The following is a 24,680-nucleotide window of genomic DNA, read 5'->3' on the forward strand; positions in this document are numbered from 1 at the left end:
GCAAATGGGGGCCTTTGTTTCCTGCCAGCTGATTGCGTCTTCCCTCAAGAGAGCCATGCCTTTAAGCTGCGAATTGCATTTTCCCCATCCCGCCTTAAAGATTCAAAATAACAAAATGCATCTTTAATTATTAAAAGAATGTTATTCATTACCTCACCATTTTTCCTATAACACTGAATTATCAAGAGGCTCTTTGCTTTTGCAATATGACTAGAAATGTTAATTTTTCTATTCCAGCTCCCTTTTCAGTTTCACTAGAAAAAGTGATTATTATTTTAATGCTGGCTGGAAAGTGAATCTGAAACAGACAGCTGATTATACTGAGGTGGTCTGATCTCAGCAGCCTTGAAGTCCAAAAGAATTTAACCTGATGTTAGCTGGGCTAAAATCAGGCAGTAGTGATGGAGATCAGATACCAATTGTATTATATGATATTTTAAAGATCATCTTTTCCCTACGATGCCCTTACAGCCAACCTTCATACTACAAATTGGAGAAGTTCTAACTTGCCCCTTGCAGTATTTTAGCACTATTTTACCATCCACTGACCCTGGTAAGAAGTGTCTCAGCGAAGTGATGTGCCTGGAGGTCCCTGAGCCCTGGCATGTCACGCGGGGCAGAACGTGAGCTTTGGGGAAGCACTGGAAGAGCGTAACGCTGTCGTCTGATGAGCCACCGGTCACTTTTTGCTCCTGTTACAGAGTTTGGAACTCAGAACAGTTTATTGAAAACACAAGACAAAATGGTCTATTGCATTTGTTACAGGAAAACCATTCCAGCATCCTGACTGTGTCCATATCCACAAAAGCGTTGGTCTTTCCCTTGGCCCACTTTGCTAGCAACTCCTGAAGGAAGTATGCCTTGTAAAGCCTAAAAATGTTTCTCTCTATACTCAGTCACTTTGTTATGTTGACAGTGTTGCTCTAACAATAATTTTAAAGACATTTGTCTCCTTCTTTCCTAAAGGATACAACAGACTATGTTGCATATGTAGCAAAAGATCCTGTTAATCAGAGAGGTATGGAAACATTTTTCAGATTGTTATGCTTATTCATATGATTCCTTTATCTGTACCAAGACATTGCATGAGTTTTAAATATACTGGGATATCAAATAGTTCCATATTCCCTATGATTTCTAATGTCACTGTACGGAAACAGGGGATAGCATGCAGACTGTGGCTTTAAATTTCACACTTTTTGTGCGACAAAGTGTGAGTCCACAGGTGAGACTAAGCCTGCCCTATCGCATGGCAGCTCTGCAGAGGGGAGAGCTGGTGCAAGTCTCCTGAGGTTGCAGGCGAGAGCCAGGGCTGGTGGCAGGAGCGCGGTCCTGCCCCGGGCTGCTGGGGCCACCTGCATGTGCTCTATTTTTTTTGCTGTTTCCTATGAAAACAGCCAGAACCTACCTGCAGGGGAGGTTCTCTCCTGTGCCTGTGCTTACCACCGCGCAGGAGAAAACAGAAGGTACAGGAGCGCTCCATGCAGCAAACATAAATGGAGAGTTTCTTTTGCAGAGGTAAAGGTTGCTATTATGACTAAAATATAGCCAGGGCAATTTCCTTAACATGTCAAAAATCTCTGTCTGTATAACATCCTAAAGCTATTTAGATGGATAATGTCATGCCTAACTTTGCTGCCATAAGCGATGCAGCTTGTCTCTATATCTTCTGGTATAAAGCCTGTTTCCTTCATTAAAGAAAGGTGTCTCTTTGCAGCCTGTCACATCCTGGAATGCCCCAACGGGATGGCGCAGGAGGTAATCCATACCATAGGGCAGGCTTTTGAGCTGCGGTTCAAACAGTACCTGAAGAATCCATCTAGCCTGGTTACTCCTCACGAAAGGTCAGCATGGTGTTCCCGGTCGCTTAACTGGCAGTTTTCTTTTCTTTGCTACTTCTCAGGAAAACTATGTGCTGTAAAGAGTGATCTGCAAATAAGGTGCTTCAGATATGCCATTCTTCTGGACATATGCTAATTTAAGTATATGCTGCATGTACAGAATATAATAGACTAAAATTGGCTTGTTCTTCAAATGCCATTGATTTCGGTGACATTTGTACAGGTGCATAACAACACAGAATTCAGCTGTATGGTTCCTTGGCTGAAACAGCCTTATTGAGGCCACGCAGGCTCAGGTCCTGGCAGGGGCCTGAAATGCCACCTGGTATGACTTCTGTCAGCCTGGCGTACTGAAACACAGGCACCACTGGGCGTTTTAAAGCATGAAGCTCTGTCTTCTGCCCACTCCTCCAAATACAGGATCTAGATTAATTTTTGGAGTGGAAGTCCTCATTTCAGCTACCCTTTTTCCATCGTGCTGGGCACAAAATTCTTGCCCCAACTTCTGGCTCTCCTCGCAGGATTGCCATGCCTAGTTTTCAAGGCTCACTCATTCTTTTCTTTACCGTGATGCCTGATTTGATCGCCGGCTACCTCCTGCAAGTAGGTGAAGCTGTAAAGCCAACTCACTCCTTCCTGAAAACTCAGGGAGTCTCTGTGCAGGCGGCCACTGTCGCTGGGGTGGTGCCGAGCACAGTGCAACCACACGCGCCGAATGGTGGAACGGCAGGACCACCTCCAAGTTACACTTATTTCATCATATATGGTGTCTCTTGCCATGACGCTTCTAATAGCGGTCTGTTTTCCTAAAGGACAGCAACCAAAGCAAGAACTTTTCCTAGGAGACTGTGCTAGGTTATATCACAAGTAAATCCCAGCAACGAGAAATGGAAGATGCTAATTGGATTCCTTCCTCGAGCCCGTCCCGCAGCCGGTCCGCAGAGCGGTCCACAGGCAGAAAACGCGGATATTGCTGCGTGAATGAGTCACCCGCTTCCAAACTGCTATGAATCACATAATCAAATACTTGCACTGTGTATCACGTAATCAACTACTTGAACTTTATCTCTTTCCTGCTTGAGGCCTTTTATCCAATTATATTCTTGTTAAACAGAGAAGTAAGATTTGAGATGAGCTTTTTATTTCAGGACCGGAGACAGTACAGGAAGCACCCAGCTCTTTTGCAGTGTATCAGCTGTACAGTTAAACTATCATCATTCTGCTTTAGCTCAAGAACAACATTGTGCACTATCCTCGGTGCCGGTCAGTGTTTCCTTCAAGCTGAAACAAAATAGTTATATTGATTATGGTCATTAAAATTAGAGTAGATTGCACTCTGGAAAACTACATTTTTTTGTGGCAATATTTGATTTTCTAAAATAGTTGCATGCCTTTCTGTCTAAATGCCACATGAGGTTTTAATTTCCTCTTTTAAGTCCCACACACAGCAGTCTCCTTGGATTTATATGGCTGAGATACGAAGCCAGAGGAATTAGTTTTACAGTCTACACTTTAGATGCCTTAATATACGATGCTTTGGCACTCTCCTCTTTAAGAAAAAGCTCAGTAAGTGGCACTCCTATTTTCAAGGCAGAGAAAGGGGATCCAGACTGTTCAGCGCTAAGGAAGTGACTCTGCCTCCTTGCAACCTGAACTATGGGTGACTCCATTTTTAATTCAGAAAGAAGTAACTGGAAAAATAAAGAAGAAACTAAGAAAATCTGTGGCCTAAAAACCTTTAAAACCTCAGCATGGCTCATGTGTGTATTCTGTGATGCACAAACACTTGGAACATTTGCCTGCACTAGAAAGCCGTCGATTACATCAGTCACTTTATTTTTCATATTTTTTCAGTGAGGCAGTGACTACTGATAGATCATCTGGGAACTTGCAGGAGAGGGAGGATCACGAATATTACAACGAAATTCCAGGGAAAGAGCCTCCCACTGGTGGAGTATTGGACATGCGAGTGAAAGTGCAAACAGACCAAAGGGCTAATTGTCCCACACAGTGCAGAAAGCAGTATTGTGTGGTAAGTACCTCATCTTCTGGAATAGCTATTCACTGCCTATTATGGGAATGAATAATTACTTATGTGATACTATGGTGTAAAGCATGCTATTAACATTAGAATTGGGGCCTGATTACCCTGGAAAAGGCTTCTTTTTAGGGTAGATTTAATGATGCTTAGTACATTTTTGAACCCCAAAGCACGTTCTGATTATTAGCTGCTTTGTCCTTAGAGTACTTTTAGAAGACCAAGTAATATTCCCCTGGTCACTTGTTAGCTACAAAAAGGAAATAGATGAACATTTCCAGGCTTGTCTAAGAGAACATCTGCAAAATTTGGGGCTTCCTGGCTCCTGATCCTGCTATCAGACAACTATTTCATCCTGTCCATTATGTTCTGCAACCTGTACATACAACATGAATGTAGTGTAATGTATATACAACATTAATTACCTCTGAAGTGGTTCAAGAGGCTTTGTTAAATTATCCACAGCATTTGAGGGCAGCAAAAATACATATATCCATGGCTCTTGCCTGGGATAGTCAGAAATGAGAACAAGCAGTCAGGGAGTAAAACCAGCAGAGTTCAGACTTGCTACACAAACTTCAAAGCTTGCTGTGCTAGCTCCTGGAAACACCAGCATATCCACATGCAGGGAAGCAGGCTTTACTTGGAGGGAGTGGGGTCAGACATGCCTGTTGGAGTCTAGGTGGTCTTGTTTGAGAAGCTGCTGCTCCCCAGTGTGTGTTGGGTCTGGTGGCAACTGCTCCTGGCTTGTGTTGCTGTATGGTTGCTCCATGAATTTTCTGGTAGGTCAACTTAAACTCAGACAACATCTCAGCTGTAGGACCCTGACACACAGTAGTTCTCTGAAGGAGTGTTTGACTATGCCTGAGTTGGCATTCAAAGCTCTCTAGAACTGTTGCAAGCAGTTACCCTCGTAAGCCCCTTCGCAGCACAGGTTTCCTGAAGGTGTATAATGTAGTGTCACCTCTCATTCACCAGGCATCCCGTATATGAGATTGCCTTTTTTTCCCCACAGGGTGTTACTTCCTTGTTACTTCCTTTCGGGTCTCATCATCATTTAATGCTGTCCATACGACTTGGTGACCATTTCACTTTCACACCATGATGTCTGTAGTCCTTTGCCTTGTTTTTACTGCAAGGAACATTCATAAGAAAACATGAACTTTATTGCCTAGGAATTACTCTGATCCTGTGGTGTGTTCTTCAGATGAGATCATCAGAGTCCTGTTTATGGCATGAAAACTATCCCTCTTGCAAGTGTCCTGTTTGTGACTTCTGGCAAAAAATAGCCCTGCAGCTGAAATAGACCCTGCTTCATATCAAGCCCAGATTTCACCTTCATAGCAGTGTCTGTAGAATTAGCAATGAAACAATAAGTTCTCCATTAGAGAAGATGATTTAGGGCTCAATTCAGCTGCCCAAACCCTGCCATGCAGTGCCACCTGCACAGGGCTGGCTGTCAGACAGGCTACAGGATTTGCAGAAGACTTTGAGCTGCAGCTGGAGGCCAGATAGGACAGGTACCACAGGGGTTAAAATGACATTAGGCACTTAAGGTGGGACAACATTTCTAATGTTGAGCATTGGGACTTTATTGGTCAGTAGATGCAAAACAGTGCTAAAATTTTGTGGTCATTTGCGCACCACATTTCAGTCATGATATAAAATGAAAATGTAGGCCCAGCTTTCTCTCACTTCTCTTGTGTGACTGCATCACTTCATTTATTGGAGACAGCCAATGTACTGTATATACTATGCCTTAGATACATTACTGAATAGTTAACAGTCTCTGTGGGGATTGGAGTATGTTCAGACATGATGCCCGTAGAAAGAACAATATCTGCATGAAACATGATTTGAGGAGATCGGAAATTATTTTTGTTAAGATCTGTTTAGTTACCCAGATTCAAATTAACTGGTGCATGGACATTTTAAAGTCATCTGAGGTTTATAAAGAAGATCCTTTGTGACTGTTCTTATGATTATTTTGCAGACAGGCAGTCCAACATTCATCAATATATATGAAAATTGCCCAGAAGAAAACAAAACTGTGGGTATGGACTCTATTTTCCTTCTCATGCATATTTAGAATTAACCAAGCCCAACTGCCTGGAAGAGCTGCCCGTTTGCTTTCAATACAATGGTGAAAAGTGTTCTGCTTATTAGGTCATTTCTAGTTCCCTAGATGGAGGGCAGACAAAAAGGCCTTACAGCTTTCCAAAAGGGCACTAACCTTCGTGTCTGCAGGCAGACTTGCTCATTTTACTTGTCATGATACTGTACAGTAGCTCTTTGTTGTTTTATTCCCTTTTATACTCTTTGTTGTTTTATGCCCTTTCATACCCTTTGAAGAAGGAAAATACTTCTCTGCTTAACCATCTCTGAAAATACCCCTTCCCCCAGCAAATACTTTAGGGGACCCAAACTATCAGCACGCCACTGCTGCTGCGGTGGAGCCGGTGACTGTGGCTGCGGGGTGCTGGCACCCGCTCGGCTGCGCTCCTTCCTTCGCTCGCAGGTTTTGCGCCCACCCCAGTTTCACGTTAGCGAAACCTGCCCTCGGGTACCCCGCGAGATCGCCAGCCTCCGGCCCCTTCTGGGCGTCCCTTGCTGGAGCTGCTGCCCTGAGTGTGTTTCCTCAGCTCCTCTTTCACGGTGCCGCGAGGTCCCTTCTGCACTCCCACCGCACTGCTGCGCAGGCTTCTCTTGCAGGGGACAGCTCTCTTCCTTGTCCTATTTCTCATTTAAGTAAAGGAGAATTCAATGGCTTCTACAAAGACAGGATGAATAAAGAATGAATAAACAGATCTATGAATAAAATGTTTGCTAAAGAGCAAAATGAGTGCTATTTGGCTAGCTGAAACGGTGTGATGTTCACAGACTGCAGGGGATACTCCGCTAGCCTTTTTCTAGGCTAGGAGCCGAACCTGCCACACGTGGCTCTGGCTCTCCAGGCAGAGACGCAAAGCACCAGCCTCCTCCATCTTCCCTGTTCTTCCTGCAATGCCTGTGGTGCGTGGTGGGGGGGAGGGTTTTGCCCCAAGCAATGGATACAGCTTGTGCCTCTGTAGAGGCATACGTACTAATTTCTCCACAATCGGTGGCAGTTTCGGTACTGCTGGTAATTGGAGCAGAGCTGACCCAGTGCAGAACACTTTTGAAAACTTCATTGTAACCCATTTGGGATGGTGTACCTTGTGCCTTCTAGCCACGAGGAAAAACTAGTTCGTCAGCCCATTTTTCTTTTCCCTGTAAATGATCTTAGTGGGATATATAAGCAGAACAGTATTTCTGCTTCAGCTTATGTAGTTATTTTAACTTGAGCTAAAGAAAGTAACTCTGCATACTGTATATTCATTGCAGGTAATGGGGGTGAAAGAGCACAGAAGACAAAAAAAGATGGAGCATTGCTGAAGCCTACCTACAGAACAGATCTTTTTGATGATCCATGTTACATCAACACACAGACCCTGCACTCCGCAGTGTGTACCGCCCGCGGCACAGCAACAGCACAGACCCACGGGAGCCCACTGCGCCACGCGAGTAGGTTCACATTGCAATACCACGCTTTTCTAAGCTTTGAAATGAGAGGTCGTCAGCTTTACGCATGGAGAAAGATTTTTGCTTTCCTAATGAGAAATATAGAAGAAAGGGGAAAAAAACCCTTCCTGGTTGGTTTTTAGATTATTAAATTCAAGATAAAGCAGATTAACGGTTAGAAATACTGACAGCGAGCAAGTAGAATCACCTTTCATCTTCTGCAGTTGATGATAACAATAAATAGTGTCACATTTTCCACAGGTAATAAGAGGCAAATCTTTAAGATGCTATGAAAGCTTGGGACTGACTCAAGGACAAGGGCTATCGTGTCACTCGTATCTCCCCCATTCTGAACTGGAAGTGACCTCAGATGCCTTTGCTTCACAGGCAACAGCACGTGAGGTCAAAGTGGGATTGCTATGACCGTCTTTTCTCAGTTCTTGCATAACAAGGACCATTGAATCTAGGCCAATAATTGCTAAATCAAGCTGTTTGATCAGTAGTATCTGTTAAATATTAAATTAGGTCTTGATTTAAAGACTCAAAGTGGTGGATATCCATTAGGTGACTATATAATTGCTACTGATTTTCTTCATTCCTGAAAACACTTTAATCTATTTGTTATCTTCACCTTTTCTGGATTCCCACTGAGTGTGTTTTCTGTCAATGTTGGCTTCACGCAAAAAGAGGGGGCTAAGGACTGGACAGATTTACAGTAAAGGAAATCCATGGCCATTGAGACATTTCAAACCTGGGGCTGCATTATGCTGTAAAAGGAAACAGCTATATCCTGAGGACCCCTAAGTTGCGACAACTCCATTGAAGAAGTGCTATCCTCTTATTTTCCTTAGAGAAATCCTGCCCGTGAATCATTTGCAGTCTGACTGGCTATATCCCAAGTCACCCCATTTTGTTAGTACATGCAGTAATTGTTCATTTTTTCACAGCAGATACATCATGCTGTAATCCTTCCCTTCTGGCTGCATTGGCCATGTTGTCTTACATTCCTGCACATAGCTGGAGTCGCTCAACGTGACTCTCCCAATTAGACATGACAATTTCTTCAGAGCTCGTTAATGAAGAAGGAAAAAATAGATCTTTAAAAATGTATTGTGACTAAAAAACAACAAAAAATCCTGTTTTTACAGGGAAGTCTTGACTTTTTTAATACAACTGAAGAAATACAAAACCAATACAGCAGAGCATTAGAAAAAGAAACTATCATTGCTTTAAATTCCTGTTGCCTAGCAACCCAAGGTTTTCCCATCTAAGGTACAGGGAGGAGATGGAATGATAATTTTACCTAATGCGCTGGAGTGTTGTGAGCATTCATGTGTGCATATTATTACAGCCCGTAAGGCTACTTTGTTCACGGCTTCAAGACTGAATCATTTGAATTTTTCAAAAGGCTAACAGCTATAAAAATACTGTATCACTTCCTTTTAGGATGGAGTTCTAGGTGAAGTATCCAATATGTTCTCTTTTATTTAATTTTAGAATTACCGGAAGCTGTTCAGCAGAGTGCTGCAAGCAACACAGCTGGTCTCTGTATCATGCCACCAATAAAACAACAGCTAAAGAATGAAGACTGTTACCATGGCAAATTAAACAGAAAAGCAGCAGAAAGCCTCCTAGTCAACGACGGGGATTTTTTGGTGCGAGAGAGCACAACATCACCTGGTCAGTACGTCCTCAGTGGACTTCAGGGAGGGCAGGCAAAGCATCTCCTGTTGGTGGATCCTGAGGGCAAGGTACGAGCATTTCATATACTGAAATGTCAGGGTTGCTCAGATGTTTCAGTGAAAATGCATGGATGGATTCCACAAAGTGGAACTGATCTGATTCTGTGCAGGTTAATTTAAAGTATAGGTTAAAATTTCATTTCAAGAACTTGTAAGCATTTAAGTTCCATGGAAATAGAAGTGAGGAACTTAAATATTTTTTGAGTCAAGATGCTGGCAATTAGTGTAAATAGAAGTACACTAATGCATCCTTTGAGTTGTTATTATACTGCTAGAAAAATAACTCTAACATCAAATAACAAAGTTGATCAGTAACACACTTCTGGATACAGAAAAGGGAGAGCTGGTTTGACATCGCTTGAATTCTACCTGCTTCTGCTCAGCTGCTAGAAGAGCATTCTCAAATGACATTTCTTAGAGGAGACAGTAAATCAGAAACGTAATTCCTAATGGGCATACGTTGTCTTAACTGAGTCCTCCACTTTGTTGTGCTCCACACATCAGCTAACACTGGGTTAAAGGATAGGTATGAATTATTGTATACAGCCTATTGATCCCGCTCCAGGGAGTTCAGTGGCTTAAATGCCTTTTGACCTTAATGGGCTAGGCTCATGCTCAACTAGTTTTAAGCACAATATAACTTTAAATATATTCTTTTGCTTCTTTCACTAGGTAAGAACCAAAGACCATATATTTGATAGCGTGGGTCATCTTATTCAGTATCACATGGAAAATAATTTGCCAATCATCTCTTCTGGAAGTGAAGTGAGCTTGAAACAGCCTGTAAGGAAAGAGAGTAACATGGGACACACGCATTACCACAAATAATCCCTTGGATCTCACAAATCCCAAGACAATTCATTTCTGAAACTTCATTGACTATTAAGAAACTTTATATTATGAAGCCAATTAAAAAAAAATAGACTGCACTTTCTGCTGCTGTTCCAGAAGACTTCTTTTTTGTGTGTGTATGTATGAATATATGTATATGTGTATATCTATGTAGATCTATAGAGATCAATATGCATAGTTATATAGATATATATAATCTTAACCTTAACAAAATTATACCTTCAGAGTGTGAGATTCATTTGTGAAAAGCTATTTTAGACATGCACAAATGTCACTTTCAAGGTCATACTGAATCAGTAACTATTTAAAAGCACAATTAAACCTTTACATGCAAAAGCTCACTTGAACGAACTGCTGGAACATTAGTATGTGCCTTTTAGCATAGAATTATTGGAAACAAATACTATTTATACTGAATTAATTTTGGGTGATTAAACAAACATGTCTAAGGTTTTAACTATTTGCCAAAACAAATACAATTTGAATACTACTAAAATATCATCTGCTTTCGATAGACACTAATGATTTCATTTTGCTTGTAACAGCACTTTACTAGCAAGTAGTGTTTGAAATTAATAGCATTCACAATACAGAAAGGTTGTCTGATTTCTTAATTGTTTTTTTATCACTGTCTGCCTACTCAAAGACTTGAGATTATGCAACATTTACAAAGTTGAAATGAATATATGTAATATAATTTTGGAATAGAACTTGTTAAAGGACAAGCATGCTAGATCCTAATATTTTTGTGTCTTGCATATGATTTTACTATTATTACCAATTAATACTGGAGATTTCTCTTTCTAAAGGTAGGCTAAATATATTTTCATTGATTCCATAGACCTTTACAAACTAGAGAAGCTGAACAAAACTAATGATGCATTTTGAGAGAAAATTATTTAAAAGACTGTTCGAACTCTGCGTGTGCCCTTATTCAGTGTTCTTTCCAAAATGATATAAGGTTTTCCCTTTCTTCATGTAGAGTCCATCTGCTCCTAAACATGGAAAAAAAAGACTTCTAAAGGAAATCTATGAATTGTTTTGCCACAATAAATACTCTATAAATATGAACAATCCTGTATTCAGTGTGAACAGTGGTTTCTTGGGCTTCCTGTTGAAGAAACAGTGATTTAATAAGTAACTGAAAAAAGGGAAGGGGGATTTTGGGAAGGAGACTGGTAGTCTGGGCGATGGCTTCTTTGAGAAAGTTGTCCCTTTAAGATAAGCAGTGCCTTCTGGTACAGTCAGAGACGTTCTCCCTGACTCCCAGCCCACCAGCTTAGTTCCATAAGGCAGACAATTGATGTGGATAGCTCAGCAATTGCTGGAAGAAAAGCTTCAACTATAAAAAAGCAATTCTGTTCTTTTGCCTAATGCGTTCATATTAAATGGGACCGTATAGTCAGAGCTCTTTTCTCTGGAAAACAGAAAGGGCATATACAGATAAAATAATTGAGGAAATAAGCTTTCTTGGAGGGAAAGTCTGATATAAAGATGCACATTTAGAGCTGACTAAAAAGCATCTTTTTTCTTATCTTCAGCTAATAGGCACAAAATGTATTTCATTCCTCAATAACAATATGATTAAAATACTCAACTCAATTACATATATTGAAGCAGTGAGATGCTTTTAAACATCAGTAGTGGATTTCCTTGATAATGGTCAGGCATTGTTGATATTTCAAGTCTTCAGAATAAAGATCAAACTTATTTCTGTTCTATCATATCCAAGGTTCTCATCTGTGAACAAGACCCCCAGCAAAAGCTCATGCTCAAGTTTTGTGCCACTGCAAGGCTATTTGGCAAGCAATTATAAGTGGCATATCAACTGCCTGCATGGTATCCTTTCTACTCTCAGGGCTTATCAAACTTCATAAAGTGCAAGATCAAGAATATTACACTTTATTAAGCAAAGAAAGAAGCAAAAATAGCTACTTTTGTGGCATGTCAAGGGGAAACAGGACTTGCACAGAGCTGCTTTTTTCATCAGTGCTGAAATGTATGAGGGGGCCATAGAAAGCAAATATGGGGAAATCCATCTCTATTTAGTACAAATCAAAACTACTCAAGACAAGCGTAATAGTGATGGGAGTTGTGATAGCCTGAAATCAAAGTTGTATGAATTTGGCAGTCAAGATACAGACATAGGGACTTCATTTTCATTTTACCAATGGGCAAAAATATCCACAGTCAGTGAATGATGTTTGGATCAGAGTTTGACACATTTTAAGGCGCTCTCTTTGAATATCACTAGCTTAAAAAGTAAGAGCAGAATCTTTGTTTTGTTGTCACGCATCTTTTGTATGTCTCTGAAGCAAAACTGTGGAGGAAAAAGGGAAGAAAAATGAGTTAATTGGGTGCTAGCACAATAAACAAGTTAGTATGTCAAAATGTTGTGCTGTAGAAGAGAGAAAGCAAAGAATCCTAGTGGTTACGGTACAATTCAGACACAAGACGTGCATGCCTTACAGAAAGCCAACATGTTTCCTGGAATAAATCATATCCAGTCTCCTGCAGCAGGAACTAGGAACTCAGTTTGTCTTTTCTAACAGACACAGGACTTTACTTGATTATTAATGTTGCTTTTAAACTCTGTGGACCAGCCACCTCAGGTAAAGTACATTATCTCTTGTGCAGAAGTCTGAGTACAAGTAACTATGCTAAGAAATTGATGTTATTTGAATGCTGGAAAGTTTTGCTGAATATTGTTCTTGAGAAAGTTAATGTGAAGTGTCAGGCACATTTAGTCATTTTCATGCCTGTGAAAATACTGAGGTGGTTGTAAAAATTGGTTAATCTTGTTTGTTCTAATTGTTACTAGAAGCCCCTGGGAAAAATGGGTAATTTTAAAGTTACAGAGCATTTTGGTTCTTTTTTTTCCAAAGTTCCTATAAATGTCACTGAAACACATTAACATCCATGTTTGGTTGCTTTCATCAATAAAAGTATTGCAACAACTGACCCAAATGCATCTCTCCTATCACAACTTCCATTTTCTGCCTTTTGGGCGGGAGGCATTACTGCTGAGGGTAAGTGTCACCAGATGGTGCTATTACATATCTTCCTCCTCTCTGAACAAATGCTCATTGTTTGAGAAACTTTCCTGATTTTTTTTTTTTTTTGAATGGTTGCTACAGGCTCTTCTGTGGAAGGAGTTCCTTGAGCTCAGAAAAAAATTATTTATTTATTTTTAAACAGATTAGGTAAGCCCTGGAGGCACAGCAGGTCACTGGGGCTGGGTGCTGGACACTCCAAAGGAGGGCTGCTCGCACTGCCTGGCTGCTCCCAGGCTCTCACCGGACAGGCAGTGGCCTGGCCCACTGGAGGATTTCCTCCATGTAAAGTTTAGCCTGGGGGCCTCCGAGCTCTTCCGCCATCACCACCCGGTCAGCATGACGGCATGGGAGGAAGAGGGACCAGGGAGCTCCCCACGAGGGGAGCAGGCAGCTCCAGGCTTGGAAAGGCCACCCCAGGGACACACAGCAGCTCTGAAGTGAGAGATGCTGTCGGCTTTCGTCATGACAAGGCCACCAGGGCCAGCCCTCTCATCGCGAGACGTCACCCCGCAAGGTTGTGACCTCACGAGGGCACCGCTCTGGCAACGCCATCGCGCGTTGCCAGGCAACTGCCACGTCTTGCTGCGAGATGGCGCCTCTACCACCTGTGCCCAGCCCCACCCCGGCGCTCTGGGGGCGGGAGCTCCTCAACGTCACGGGGAGAAAACCCCGCCCCCTCCCAAGCGGCCACAGCCATTGGCTGGCCGCTTGGCCAACCAGCGAGCCAGACGTTTTCGCGCGGCCATGCGCGCCTGCTTTCAAACAGCCAACGAGAGGGTTTGCAGCGCAACCGAGCGCGAATGGGGCGGGGCGAGCGTCTCCCGCCCGCCCCTCCCGCCTGCACAGCGGGGGCGGTGGGGCAGCGCCGCGCTCGCTGGTTGGAGGCCCGGGCTGCCACTCCAGGGCGGCGGGCGCGGGGTTCGGTTGTCACGCGGAAGAGCGGCGGGGGTGCCTTTGTTGTGCCCGATGGGAAGCGAGCGGCCGTTGGGCGCGGCGGCTCCGGTGAGTGGCGGCGCCTCGGCCTCGGTCCCGGCCCGCGCTCTGCGGAGGCGCCTTCCCCTCCGAGCGCCGCCGGCCGCGCTGCTGGCGCGGGGGAAGGGCTGTGAGTAAACCCTGCGCTGAGGGGGCGGCGGGGCTAACGGAATAACTTACCTAGTAATCAAACGTAGGCCAGCAATTATGAACTCTAGCTTACTGCGAACTAACTGTTCGGTGTAGGCGAGTCCTTGGGGGTCTGAGTTGCTTTTCATTAAGCAGTTATTCAAGTCTTCAATTGACCTGATACTTTTCCGTTGTTAAAGCTATTATCCGAATGCTCAAGCAGCATCCTACTTCAAGTAGTTGGTACAAGATTTAGTCATTCTACTGTAGTATATGGAAAGTAATGAAGCAAGACTTAAGAGCGGGCATAATTATGAGTTTGTATTGAGTGAATGTATTCTGCGTTAGAGCTTGAAGAAAGTGATGTCAATTTTCATAAATGAACTTTAATAATTTCATGTCATTTTATAAAAAGCTTATATAATCTCTTTTAAATGCTAAATTCTTAGAAATGAGAAGTATTGTTAATGCTGAGAAATGTAGTAAAAGCTCAGGTAAATGATACAGATAATAGGCAATGTTTTTATCAAAAAATTGTTTGGCTGCTTGATTTGGGAAGTAAGGGTGGTTTTTTGTTGTTGTTCGTTTTTATGACTTTTTTTGCTCTTACTCATGTGGTGTTTTCTTGCCTTGTGATAGGTTTTTTGGATACTCAAAAACATTATCATTAGAAAACGATGTCCCTTGACTTTGATAGTGGAGCTCTACAAACCCAACATGAAGAAGAAGAGTATGACCAAGAGGATTATGCAAGAGAACAAGAGGTGAAAATAAATAAATTATTTGATTGAAAGGCTTGTTTAACCATCTTCTTTCCCGTTTCAAAATGAAGTTTTATGCCGTTGTTGATAACATAGAGCACAGGCTCTACTTTTTAAGAGTTGCACAGGAAGTAGAGTGATAATGAGGAGATGCATCTTAAGAGCCTTTCAATGTTGCATGTAGTGGCTGCAAGAAACGATATCCCTTGGCTATTTAGTAGATTGCAAAAGGCCCCTGTTACCTACTTTGTGTATTCCTTCACAGCTTTTTTACTTATTACAGTTACAACAGCTCCCTTTCAACTGAAAATCAAGTTAGCTTAGAAACGAATGAGGAAACTTAAAATTCTGATTATAAGTTATGTACTCTAATCTCCAGAAAAATATATTCAAATACTTTAATTTTTAGAGTTCAAATACATTGGCTATCCTGGAGGTTTCTGTTTCTTTAATTTCAAAGATGGAATTGGCAAAATGTGCATTTAACATGAATGTGCAGAATGCTTTCTTATGGGGTAGTAAATCATGTTTGTGTCAGCTAACTGCCACAAGATATACTTCAGGGATTGCGGTCTAGAGGGCAGGTGATGTACACATAAATATTCACAAAAATGTGGGGTAGAACAATAGCCATACAACTTCTAAAGATTCTATTGCAAACACTGTAGGGAATGTGATGTCTGTTCAAAAACCTTTTACCCTAATAAAGGGTGTTGTGCATGTGCAGGAGAACAAGTGAAATAATTGTAAGGTTATTATAGTGAGAAAATGACAGCATAAATAAGATTATAAGCTTAGAGAGCTGATTTTATTTTTTTTGTTTTTTTTACACACACACACACACACACACACTTTTTTTTTTTGGTCACTCCAGGTTCTCTTATAGTACCAGTCTAAGGTATTTCCTTCTCCACAAAGATATATTGTGTTCTTGTGATATCTGAAGGGGTGTTCTAATCCATAGTCACCAATACCTGATGCTTATTGTGCTTTTTGGAATACTTCAATCTAGCAGTAGCTTACTGTTTGAATAATAGTTTCTCAATATTTTCCCTTTGATCATCTGAGATCTCGTCACAAAGGGTAGGTCCTTTGTATAGTGTCCTGGTCAAATTTCACTGTAAGCTGTGTGTGTAATAGTTGGGTGGGTTGGTTCCTTTGTTTTTTTCCTTCCTTCCTATGTTGTCCTTGCAGTCTCGGCTCCATAAGCATTTTCTGCTTCTGAAAGCATTGCCGGCTATCTTAAAGTAAAACTTATTGTTGTCATGGGGAGAGAATTCTGTAGTGACCTCACAATCGGCTTGAGCTGCCTTTTGATCACTGGTGTCAGCGCGAGTAGTTCAGAGCGGCTTTTTTTTAGGTTTTACTTTTGTATTTTAACTGAATGGGAAAATGTTTGGTTTCTGAAAGCTGGTTGTTCTGGTCGAAATGAGAGCTGAGCAGTTCTGAAATGGGCCTGTGTGCTCAGGTTATGAAGGGAGCTGCTGAGACCGAATGTGTAATGATTGAAATACCTTTGTAAAAGTTCAACTCTACTTCCTATTGAAGAAGTTCGGGCACTGGGGTTTGGGTTTTTTGCGTTTATTTTTGCCATCTGATGTAATCTTTGTCTATGGAGAAATGGTTTGTATATCCTATTTATAGTCCTATTCATGCAGGAGAGTAGATGTGGGCACAGTACTGTTTCTAAAATTTCTTTTCCGCTTTGTAACAGCGGTGTGCAAAGCAGTCTCTTTGGAATAAGTTAGTGATAATCCTTGTAAGTCATGCAGCTTTGAACCGGGGCAATCTGGGTTTCACAAAACTATACTTATTATAGGTATTTCAGTGGGGTGTAATGTCTAGCAAACTCAGTGGAGGCTCTGCTGTGTTCGCTGGTCAAGACATTTAAGCCAAGACTTTCTGCATTATTTTAAGTTTTCTACCAGGGCAAACGCTTCCTGTCATTCTTCCCCCCGCTTCTTTCTTTCCTTGAAAAAATAAGCTCTATGTAGTAGGAGAGTGCTTTGATGCCAGGTTATTACTGGAGTTATTCTTTCTCCAACCTTAAAATCTCAAATTAAGAACAGTTATCTGGACTATTACTGGATTCATGAGATTTGAAGGGAGATAGTAAATTATTTTCCCCAAAGATGGACAAGTTTGATCTTTGCCTGTCACAAGGGGTAGCCTAACTGACATAAGAAATCCCTGCTGTGCAAGATAAAGCTATAAAATGAGAATTAGGACAAAACTAATTACATACTAGCTTGCAGAATGCTTTGCAAGTTTTTTGTTTTGTTTTTTGACTGTTATCTTAGCCATTACAGTGGGGTGTTGAAGAGCTAATCTGAAACAAGTCTTGGAGTATTTAGTAGTAGTCCGTATGGCATCTCAGCCCGGTCTCTGAACTATGCATGTCTGACTTAGATATTAGTAGATATACAGGATGTATTCAGTCTCAGAAAAAAGTCCAAGTAGCTTCATATAAAAAATTCTATTAACCCTTTGTATCTTTGAGTAGGTGGGAATACATTGATATTTATCCAGTGTTTTGTTTACTTACTGGCTGAATCTGTAACTCCAAAATGAAGGGAGTCACCAAGAGATATGCTGTGTTAGCTAATGGATTTCTGGTAATCTAAACCGGGATTGGGGTCTTTACAAGCTGTTGGACAATGGAGGTAGTCTTTGCCTCTGTATCCATGGATTGCTTGAGGTGCAGTGCGGACTTCTGAGTGTTTTTCACATTGGAGGCTGTGTGCTTTGCTTGCTCTGTGCTAGGATGGCTGTACTTCTGAGTCGTGGCACTGCTGCTGCGTTGGAGATGGGGGTGCAGCATTCTTCAAGTAGTAATCTGTAATGTGATTATTTTTTCCTTCTTGTAATGCTTTCTAAGGGTGTTCTTGCAGCAGTAATGATGCTGGAGCCTCTGATCTAGAATGCTGGAATATCTTCTGAAGCTGTGAGGTCATCCCTTCAGACTGGGAGTTAAAACATTCAGTATTTGGATCCACAGTTTTGTGGATCTGAGAAAAACAGTTTGTTTGTTTGCTTTTAACCTCAGTAATATGCAAATTCCTCTTACCTATGAAATACCCTGTTCCTCCTTCCTCCCCCCGCAATCTTCTTGCATCTCACAATAACTGTTTAGTTACAGTGCCTTTATTTTGTAACAGAAATATTATTTTTCTGCATTAGAACCATCTCAATACTTGAATTATGTGATGTCCTCCAAAAACTGTTGGAAGGGAAACTTTGTCCTCTGAATACTTGAGGTTTTTTAGGTCTTTGTAAATGGCAGTGCGGGGAGAGCTTACAGATGATTGTAGTTTTTCAACTTTATTACATGTAGAACAGGCCTTTCCATCTCTTCAGCTGTCAGACAAGTATATTAACTTTGGGCCCTCTATGTGTGTCTGTGTGCGTGGAGTTTATTATTTTTATTTTTTCCTCTAGAGTATAAGATTAAAAATAGGGTAGTGCTGCTGCACAAATAAAACAGGCTTCCCATTATACAAGAACTTTTTTTATCACAATGACAATTTTGATAATGATAATATCTTCTTATGTGTAGCCTATTAATTTGGGAGAAAAAAAATCTGTTGCTTTTTTTTTTTTTTTTTTTCCCTCTCTTGGAGAGAGTTGGCCTCTTGGATGTGTGTTTTAGTGGGGAAGGTGGGGGGGTGCGTTCCTCAGACCCTCTAAGCAATTCTTTGTGAAGAATCCTCATGCATACAAGAAACAGATTTGCAAGAAAAAACATTAGCCCTTCTCTTTTATTGTCCTCTTGGGCTCTGTAATGTTTCTTTTTTCTCTGATTAATGTTGAGTGAACTGACTAAAGACACCACTCAGATGATTACCTTATGTTGCCCTTAGCCCTGTTTGGAGTCCCATGCTAGCTAACCTGGTAGACTGAGCTCAGTTTAAGTATGAAATCTCATGACAGTGTCTTGTGAACCACATATGTGCTGCTTTCTCTTGAATTTGTTTCCAAACCAGTGCAAGAACAGTGAAACTTACGGTGCTTGAGTATGTTCTTGGCTGTAAACAGGGCAGATGAAAGGTCTTCTCCAGTGAATGATTGTCTTTCCTTTCCTGCTTTCTGGTTCTTGGACATAATAAATCCAGAGGATGCCCTAATGATAGGGAAACTTGTCAAATAGAACAAAGCTATATAGATACTAACTTTTTATACCTAATAGTTAAAATTTTGACTTAGTTGCAACTGTTCTTTTACAAAGATAGATAATGTGTTTTAGTATTTCACATGTAGCAGCTGATGTTTCTACTCTGATTAACACTTATGTATGTGCTTTGTCTGACAGTTTGGAGGAAAACAGAGTTAGGGTACAGATACACTATGTGATAACTTTGAATATATTGTGTAGTTCCTTGGCCTCTTAATGAGGAAAAACAGAATGTATTGCTCAGATTTACAAGTGGAAGCCCAATATGTGGCCACATATCAAAGCCTCACTGAAAACTTCGAAGAACAGGTACATTCTATACAGGATTCATTATATCAAGTAAGTTCAGATGTTTGTTTGTTTATTTATTTATTTATTAGTAACTTATGTGGGCAAAAGGAACTGACTAACTTCTGGAAAGGCAGGCTAAGCTACTCTGAAACAGTACATGTCCACACACTATAAAAAAAAATCTCATGTGGTTCCTTTTCTTAAAAAGCCTTGAGATAGCTTTGCTTTCTTGACACTTAGATAAATGCTACCTCCAAAGAGTTTAGATGATTTTGAAGATACCAGCTGTTCTAAATGAAGTTGTCTTATTTCAATGCAGTTGCTCATCCTTGTGCTCAGTGATTTTAAAGCATTATATAAGTTTTTAACAAATTCTGGAAAATCTCTATGAAATACAGGAGTTATTAGCTATTAGCTTGTGAATGTACTCGTGGTTAGGTTGTTGTATACTTTCATATAAGAATTGCATACACAATCTCCTTAATCCTAATTTACATTGTAAATTTAATAAATCAAATTGATTATTCACTTGTCACTGTTGTGCATGTTGACTACCAAGTTGTATGAATTAGTAAATATTGCTAGTCATTCTGTGACAATTGTCTTTGACCAGGGACTGGAGTCCCTGGTCAAAGTCAGAAATGCAGTGCTAAGCCAAATGGAGGTTATATAATATGGCTCTTAAATTATCTCTCCATCTGGCCTGTTAGTAATCCATCAGTGAACTCTAGGCAAACTTTTTGGCTTAGGTGCACCTTACACATGTTTTGTGCTTAGCTATATTCTTTCTACAGAGTGGTGTACTTTGCCTTAAAGACTGCAGTTAATGCGGCTAAAAGCAATATGTTGGAGATCTGTTTAATGTACTTCATTATTATTTTTTTTGTCATCTGCAAGAATGGCAAATGATGTATGGACTCTGATGCGGAATACACGTTGCCAAGTATATATCTGGAGAAATGATGTATTTTCACACACAGTATTGATTTCACTATGCACTTGTATATACAATAATCTTGAGTATAGGTCATACTAGTTTATCCTGCTTTTGGGCTGCCACCCAAAAGGGGCACAACTATCTCTTTCCTGAATTCAAAGTGGTGTTATTTTTTTGTTGGGGTTCAGTTGCTCAGTGACCTCTTCTGAATATATAGGTAATCACTAATCGTGGCAATGCTGACTTGAATGTAGTAACTACGAGTGGCATGTTCTCACCAGGATTTCAATTTAGGCTCCTCAGAAAGAGCATGTTTTGAATGTCTAATACTTGTTGCTTAGAGTTAAGGGAGGAGAGCCCTCAGCATGAGAAGCTGTAGGTTAGTCTTCAAAAGCAGTCTGTCCTGGAACAAGTCAATCTGGTGGCCTTTCCCTCACTTTTTTGCTTAACAAGAGCTTACCAGAAAATTTACTAGGCTGGTAACTCTAGTATATTAAGCACCCTGATGTGAACTCTAGTAGTACCAGTGTTGTAACTGGATGACATCTTTTCAATGGAGGAAGAAAATCCAGACTTTATGCAAGTCACCTGTTTCTTCTGTCTGTCTTGCTTTATACTGGCATATATACTTTAACTGGCATATATTCTTTTGAAAAGAAATATAACGCATGGTGTTCTGTTTCAGTTGCAACAACTGTTGACAGACCTCCCCCATGATATGCTGGAAGACAGTGGAGACCAGCTCTCCAGCTATTCGGACAGTAGCATTCATGAGAATGAAGAACAGTAAGGCTTTTTGTATTTCTTTTTTTATTTAGGCTGTGCTTTTGAGACAGAGTAGAATCTCAGATAATCAAGTCCATAAAAACAATCTTAAAAAAAACCCTGGAGCCATACTGTAACTGACAGTAGGGTTTGGGTTGCATGAGAAACAAAGTAGATGTCACTTGATTAAATGAAGGTGTCGTCGTGTTTCCCCCCCCCCCCGCCACCACCCCCAAGAATATAACTAAAGTAAAGCTGATTGTCTTTCTCTAGATCACATGAGCCCTGGAAGCGTGATGGAAGGTGGAATGATCATCCATTAGTAACTGATCCTCAGAATGTAAGTTTTTTTTCTAAGTCGTCACCTAATTAATAGCAACTGCTTGTTCAGAACAACGTGCTAAATATTCTTTAAATTAATTGGAAATGTGCTTTTTATGTAGGTGACCTTCTTTGCTATTCAATGGAAATATTTTTGCCTTGACTGCTGGTAACCCCAGAAAGAAAAGAAATCTGAGTTTTGGTAGAGCCATTCTAAATCTCTTATCCTTTCATAGGATTATGAACGAGGACAAAATCTGTTTCCTGAACAGTTGTTGTGTGACCAGCAAGATAACCATGCTGAAAAACATTCCAAGAATTGGAATGGCCTATGTAACAATGAAGAAAAATGCTTGTATGAGATTAAGGAAGATTACTGTGGCCAAAACAGTCAAGAGGATCCTGGTGATGTGTATCTTGGTAGAGATGGGTATAATGCTCCAAGCTGCTACCAACAGAGCAATGTGTATCATCTCCCAGAAAACTTTAGGCCATATATGAATGGCCATAAACCAGAACTGAATAATCAGCAAAGTAAAATAGTAATTTTTCCAGATACTTCGAAGGACCACCTTAAGGTATTTCAGAAACTGGTATATTTTTCTGTCCCTTTTGGAAAGATTTCACAGATCTATAGTCGCTGGCAGTAATATTTGTAGATTTTTTCAGGTGTTCTCAACTAAAACAATGATGGGAGGCTTCTGTTGTCAATTTTACACATTAAAACAGCCAAGCAGTTAAATATCTGGATTTTCATGGGTGCTTGTAATGATTTTTTTTTCGCTCTTGTTTGGCTAGCTATAAGCCCATAAGGTAGTATGGGTGTGGTGCACTTTATAAGTGTGATATAAATCTTGATGAAGGCTTCCAGTTAAAGAGTGGTGAAGTCTCAACTTCAATGGAGTAAGTGCACACTTAAGTGCTTTGCTGGATTGGAGCCTGAGAATGAAGAGCTACTACAGCTCTTTCTAATGTCAGCATGTAAATCAAAAGGAAAAATACTTTCATTGAGCAAGACTACAGTTGTAGCTTTTATTTATTTGCCCTTATGTATATATTGTGACAACAGCAGTTCGGTGCATCTGAAGTTGTTAGTGGGCAATCTGTAGAATCTTACAAAGTGACATATAAACCGTACCCAAATGGCATTCAGCAAAAAGTTCCAATAACCCAAGAAGGAACCAGAAGAAATGAAGTGTTTGAAGACTTGCAGCATGAATTTCTGGGCAGTGATGAAAGTAAGTTTTTTGTTCTTTAGGCTTGAAATAATACTGTATGCAAAGTCCACTATTGATTTCAATAGATTTTTATTAAGAGAACAACTAAAAAAAGTTGATATACGTGACCTTTTATTTTGATCTAAACTTACACTGAGATACTCCTGTTCCTTTCTTTCTTTCTTTTATGTTCTACTTTATCTAGAATTCAATAAACTTTTCTTTTTTTGATGAGGGCATTCACCTTTCAGGGTATTGAAAAATGTAATTTTGACTGAGGCTTTGAACAACAACAACAGAAAAAGCTATTTTACCTTCTGATGGCTTGATCTTGAATCCTGCTGGTACACAGTCATGTTAATTGTATTGGAAGTTAATGGCTCACCATGCTCTGAGACGTGCTTTGCTTGATGCCATATTGGGCTTTTCTGTAAAGTATATCTCAAATGACAAAGTTACTTTCCTCTGTTACCTTTAGACATCTTGAGGAAAACTTTGTATTTGTCACTGAACTGCCTGTGAATTTACAGCATGTAAATATTTATCTCTGAGCTTATTGTTAGTGATGGTTAGAAAATCGTAGGCACTAACAATGCAATTCAAAGCTAATAGAACAACTGAAGTGATGTGAATCTAACATAGATTGAAAAAAAAATAGGCTTGTGTGTACCAACAGTGAATTTGACACTGTATGAAAGAAATCTCTTGGAGGAATCATTTATGATCATGACTTGGTTGGTTAGTTGGTTGCACTTACGCTGACTTGTCTGTACACTATTTTAAATTCGTCAGATTCTTCGGAGAATATGCAGATTATTCAACTTCGGGTTCTAAATAAAGCAAGAGAAAGACAACTGGAAGAACTTAATGAAAAGCTAGAAGAGAGTGCACAGCAGATTAGGTATTTGAATCATCAGCTTTCAATGGTCAAAGGTAAAATTTTTATAAGGATCTCTAACTTCCAGAATTACTGATATCTAGTAACCTGTTTGTTCTGAAATTTCTGTTTAATTAGTATTGATTGTATTTATAAGCTTGATTTGGAATAGTGTGTGGACCTAATCCTCTACGCCAACATTGTTATTTGAGAGGTAATAAATTGAAATGAGCCTTTTCTGCTGACATGCAGCTGCTATTTGCTGTTGTCTTTCAGCTGGAGAGTAACCTGAGGTATTTTAACATCTGTTAAATGTATTGACATAGTGAACTATGACTTTTTTCAAGTACTTACAGAAGTTATCATGATCAGACCCCAATTCAGTAAAATATTAGCATCCAGACAATGTGTTGGTATATACTTAGAGTAAGTGCTTCTCTGGATTGGAGCCTAACTCAATAACTGTCTTAACTTTTACTGCATTGATTCTCAAGCCCACCATCATATTCCAGGATTCGCATGTGCTAGACATTAGAAACACACAGAAAAATGAGAAGTTTGCCAAAGTAGTGAGTTAAAAGTACCAAAAAAAAAAAAAAGGCAAACAACAGGAGAAAGATGCCTCTGTCACAAAAAGATTTAGTACTATATGGCTTAACTGACCAATTTCCTAGACTGTATATAGCTTTTAGCAGTTCGGAATAACTTCTGTCTTATCATGTAGAATGGGTTGTCTTAGTCCCTCCACCCCGGAATAGGCAAGGACAAGTCATGAGCTTGGATAATTAAGAATATGATGTGTAGAGTGCAAAAAGAGCACAAAAGATAGAAAATTTTGGCTGTCGACTGTTTTGCTGTGTCTTGGTTAACCCTCTAGGGGAATCTATTTTGATTTTTACCCTCGTGTCTTGAGGGATGATGCTAGTTCTTAGTGCCAACAGAACACTAGAGCTCTGAGGGCACAATATACGAGTGCTGCTAGCTCTCACAGGGGGACCGCGGTTGCTGTAGACGGAGGTTGGCCGAACCTTTTTGTGATCTCTTTTGCTTCTCAGCTCCAATGCGATAAGAACATGGGCTAGTAGAGCTTGGTTCTGTAGAGCAGGTTACTGCACAATCATGTTCTATGAGCTTGTTGAATGGATGCTGTTCCTTGTTTCTCTCACAATT

At 40.4% G+C, this 24,680-nt stretch overlaps 2 protein-coding genes across 2 annotated transcripts in view; both read left to right on the forward strand.

The window, feature by feature from the left end:
- The window catches only part of SHC4 (SHC adaptor protein 4), a 34,988-nt gene extending 23,901 nt beyond the window's left edge, over positions 1-11,087 (forward strand). The window contains exons 6-12 of the mRNA XM_026097101.2: positions 967-1,018; positions 1,718-1,844; positions 3,696-3,873; positions 5,873-5,933; positions 7,243-7,422; positions 8,917-9,170; positions 9,834-11,087. Coding sequence (XP_025952886.2) covers positions 967-1,018; positions 1,718-1,844; positions 3,696-3,873; positions 5,873-5,933; positions 7,243-7,422; positions 8,917-9,170; positions 9,834-9,989 — 1,008 coding nt within the window. The 3' untranslated portion in view covers positions 9,990-11,087. The remainder of the gene's footprint in view (positions 1-966; positions 1,019-1,717; positions 1,845-3,695; positions 3,874-5,872; positions 5,934-7,242; positions 7,423-8,916; positions 9,171-9,833) is intronic.
- A 2,834-nt stretch (positions 11,088-13,921) lies between these two features.
- CEP152 (centrosomal protein 152) overlaps positions 13,922-24,680 on the forward strand; it is a 35,007-nt gene continuing 24,248 nt past the window's right edge. Inside the window, 7 exon segments of the mRNA XM_026097069.2 lie at positions 13,922-14,071; positions 14,810-14,934; positions 21,016-21,116; positions 21,369-21,435; positions 21,653-21,994; positions 22,486-22,654; positions 23,426-23,566. Coding sequence (XP_025952854.2) covers positions 14,848-14,934; positions 21,016-21,116; positions 21,369-21,435; positions 21,653-21,994; positions 22,486-22,654; positions 23,426-23,566 — 907 coding nt within the window. The 5' untranslated portion in view covers positions 13,922-14,071; positions 14,810-14,847.

The sequence above is a fragment of the Dromaius novaehollandiae genome, chromosome 10 (genome assembly GCF_036370855.1).
Source record: "Dromaius novaehollandiae isolate bDroNov1 chromosome 10, bDroNov1.hap1, whole genome shotgun sequence".
In the NCBI taxonomy this organism is placed as follows: domain Eukaryota; kingdom Metazoa; phylum Chordata; class Aves; order Casuariiformes; family Dromaiidae; genus Dromaius; species Dromaius novaehollandiae.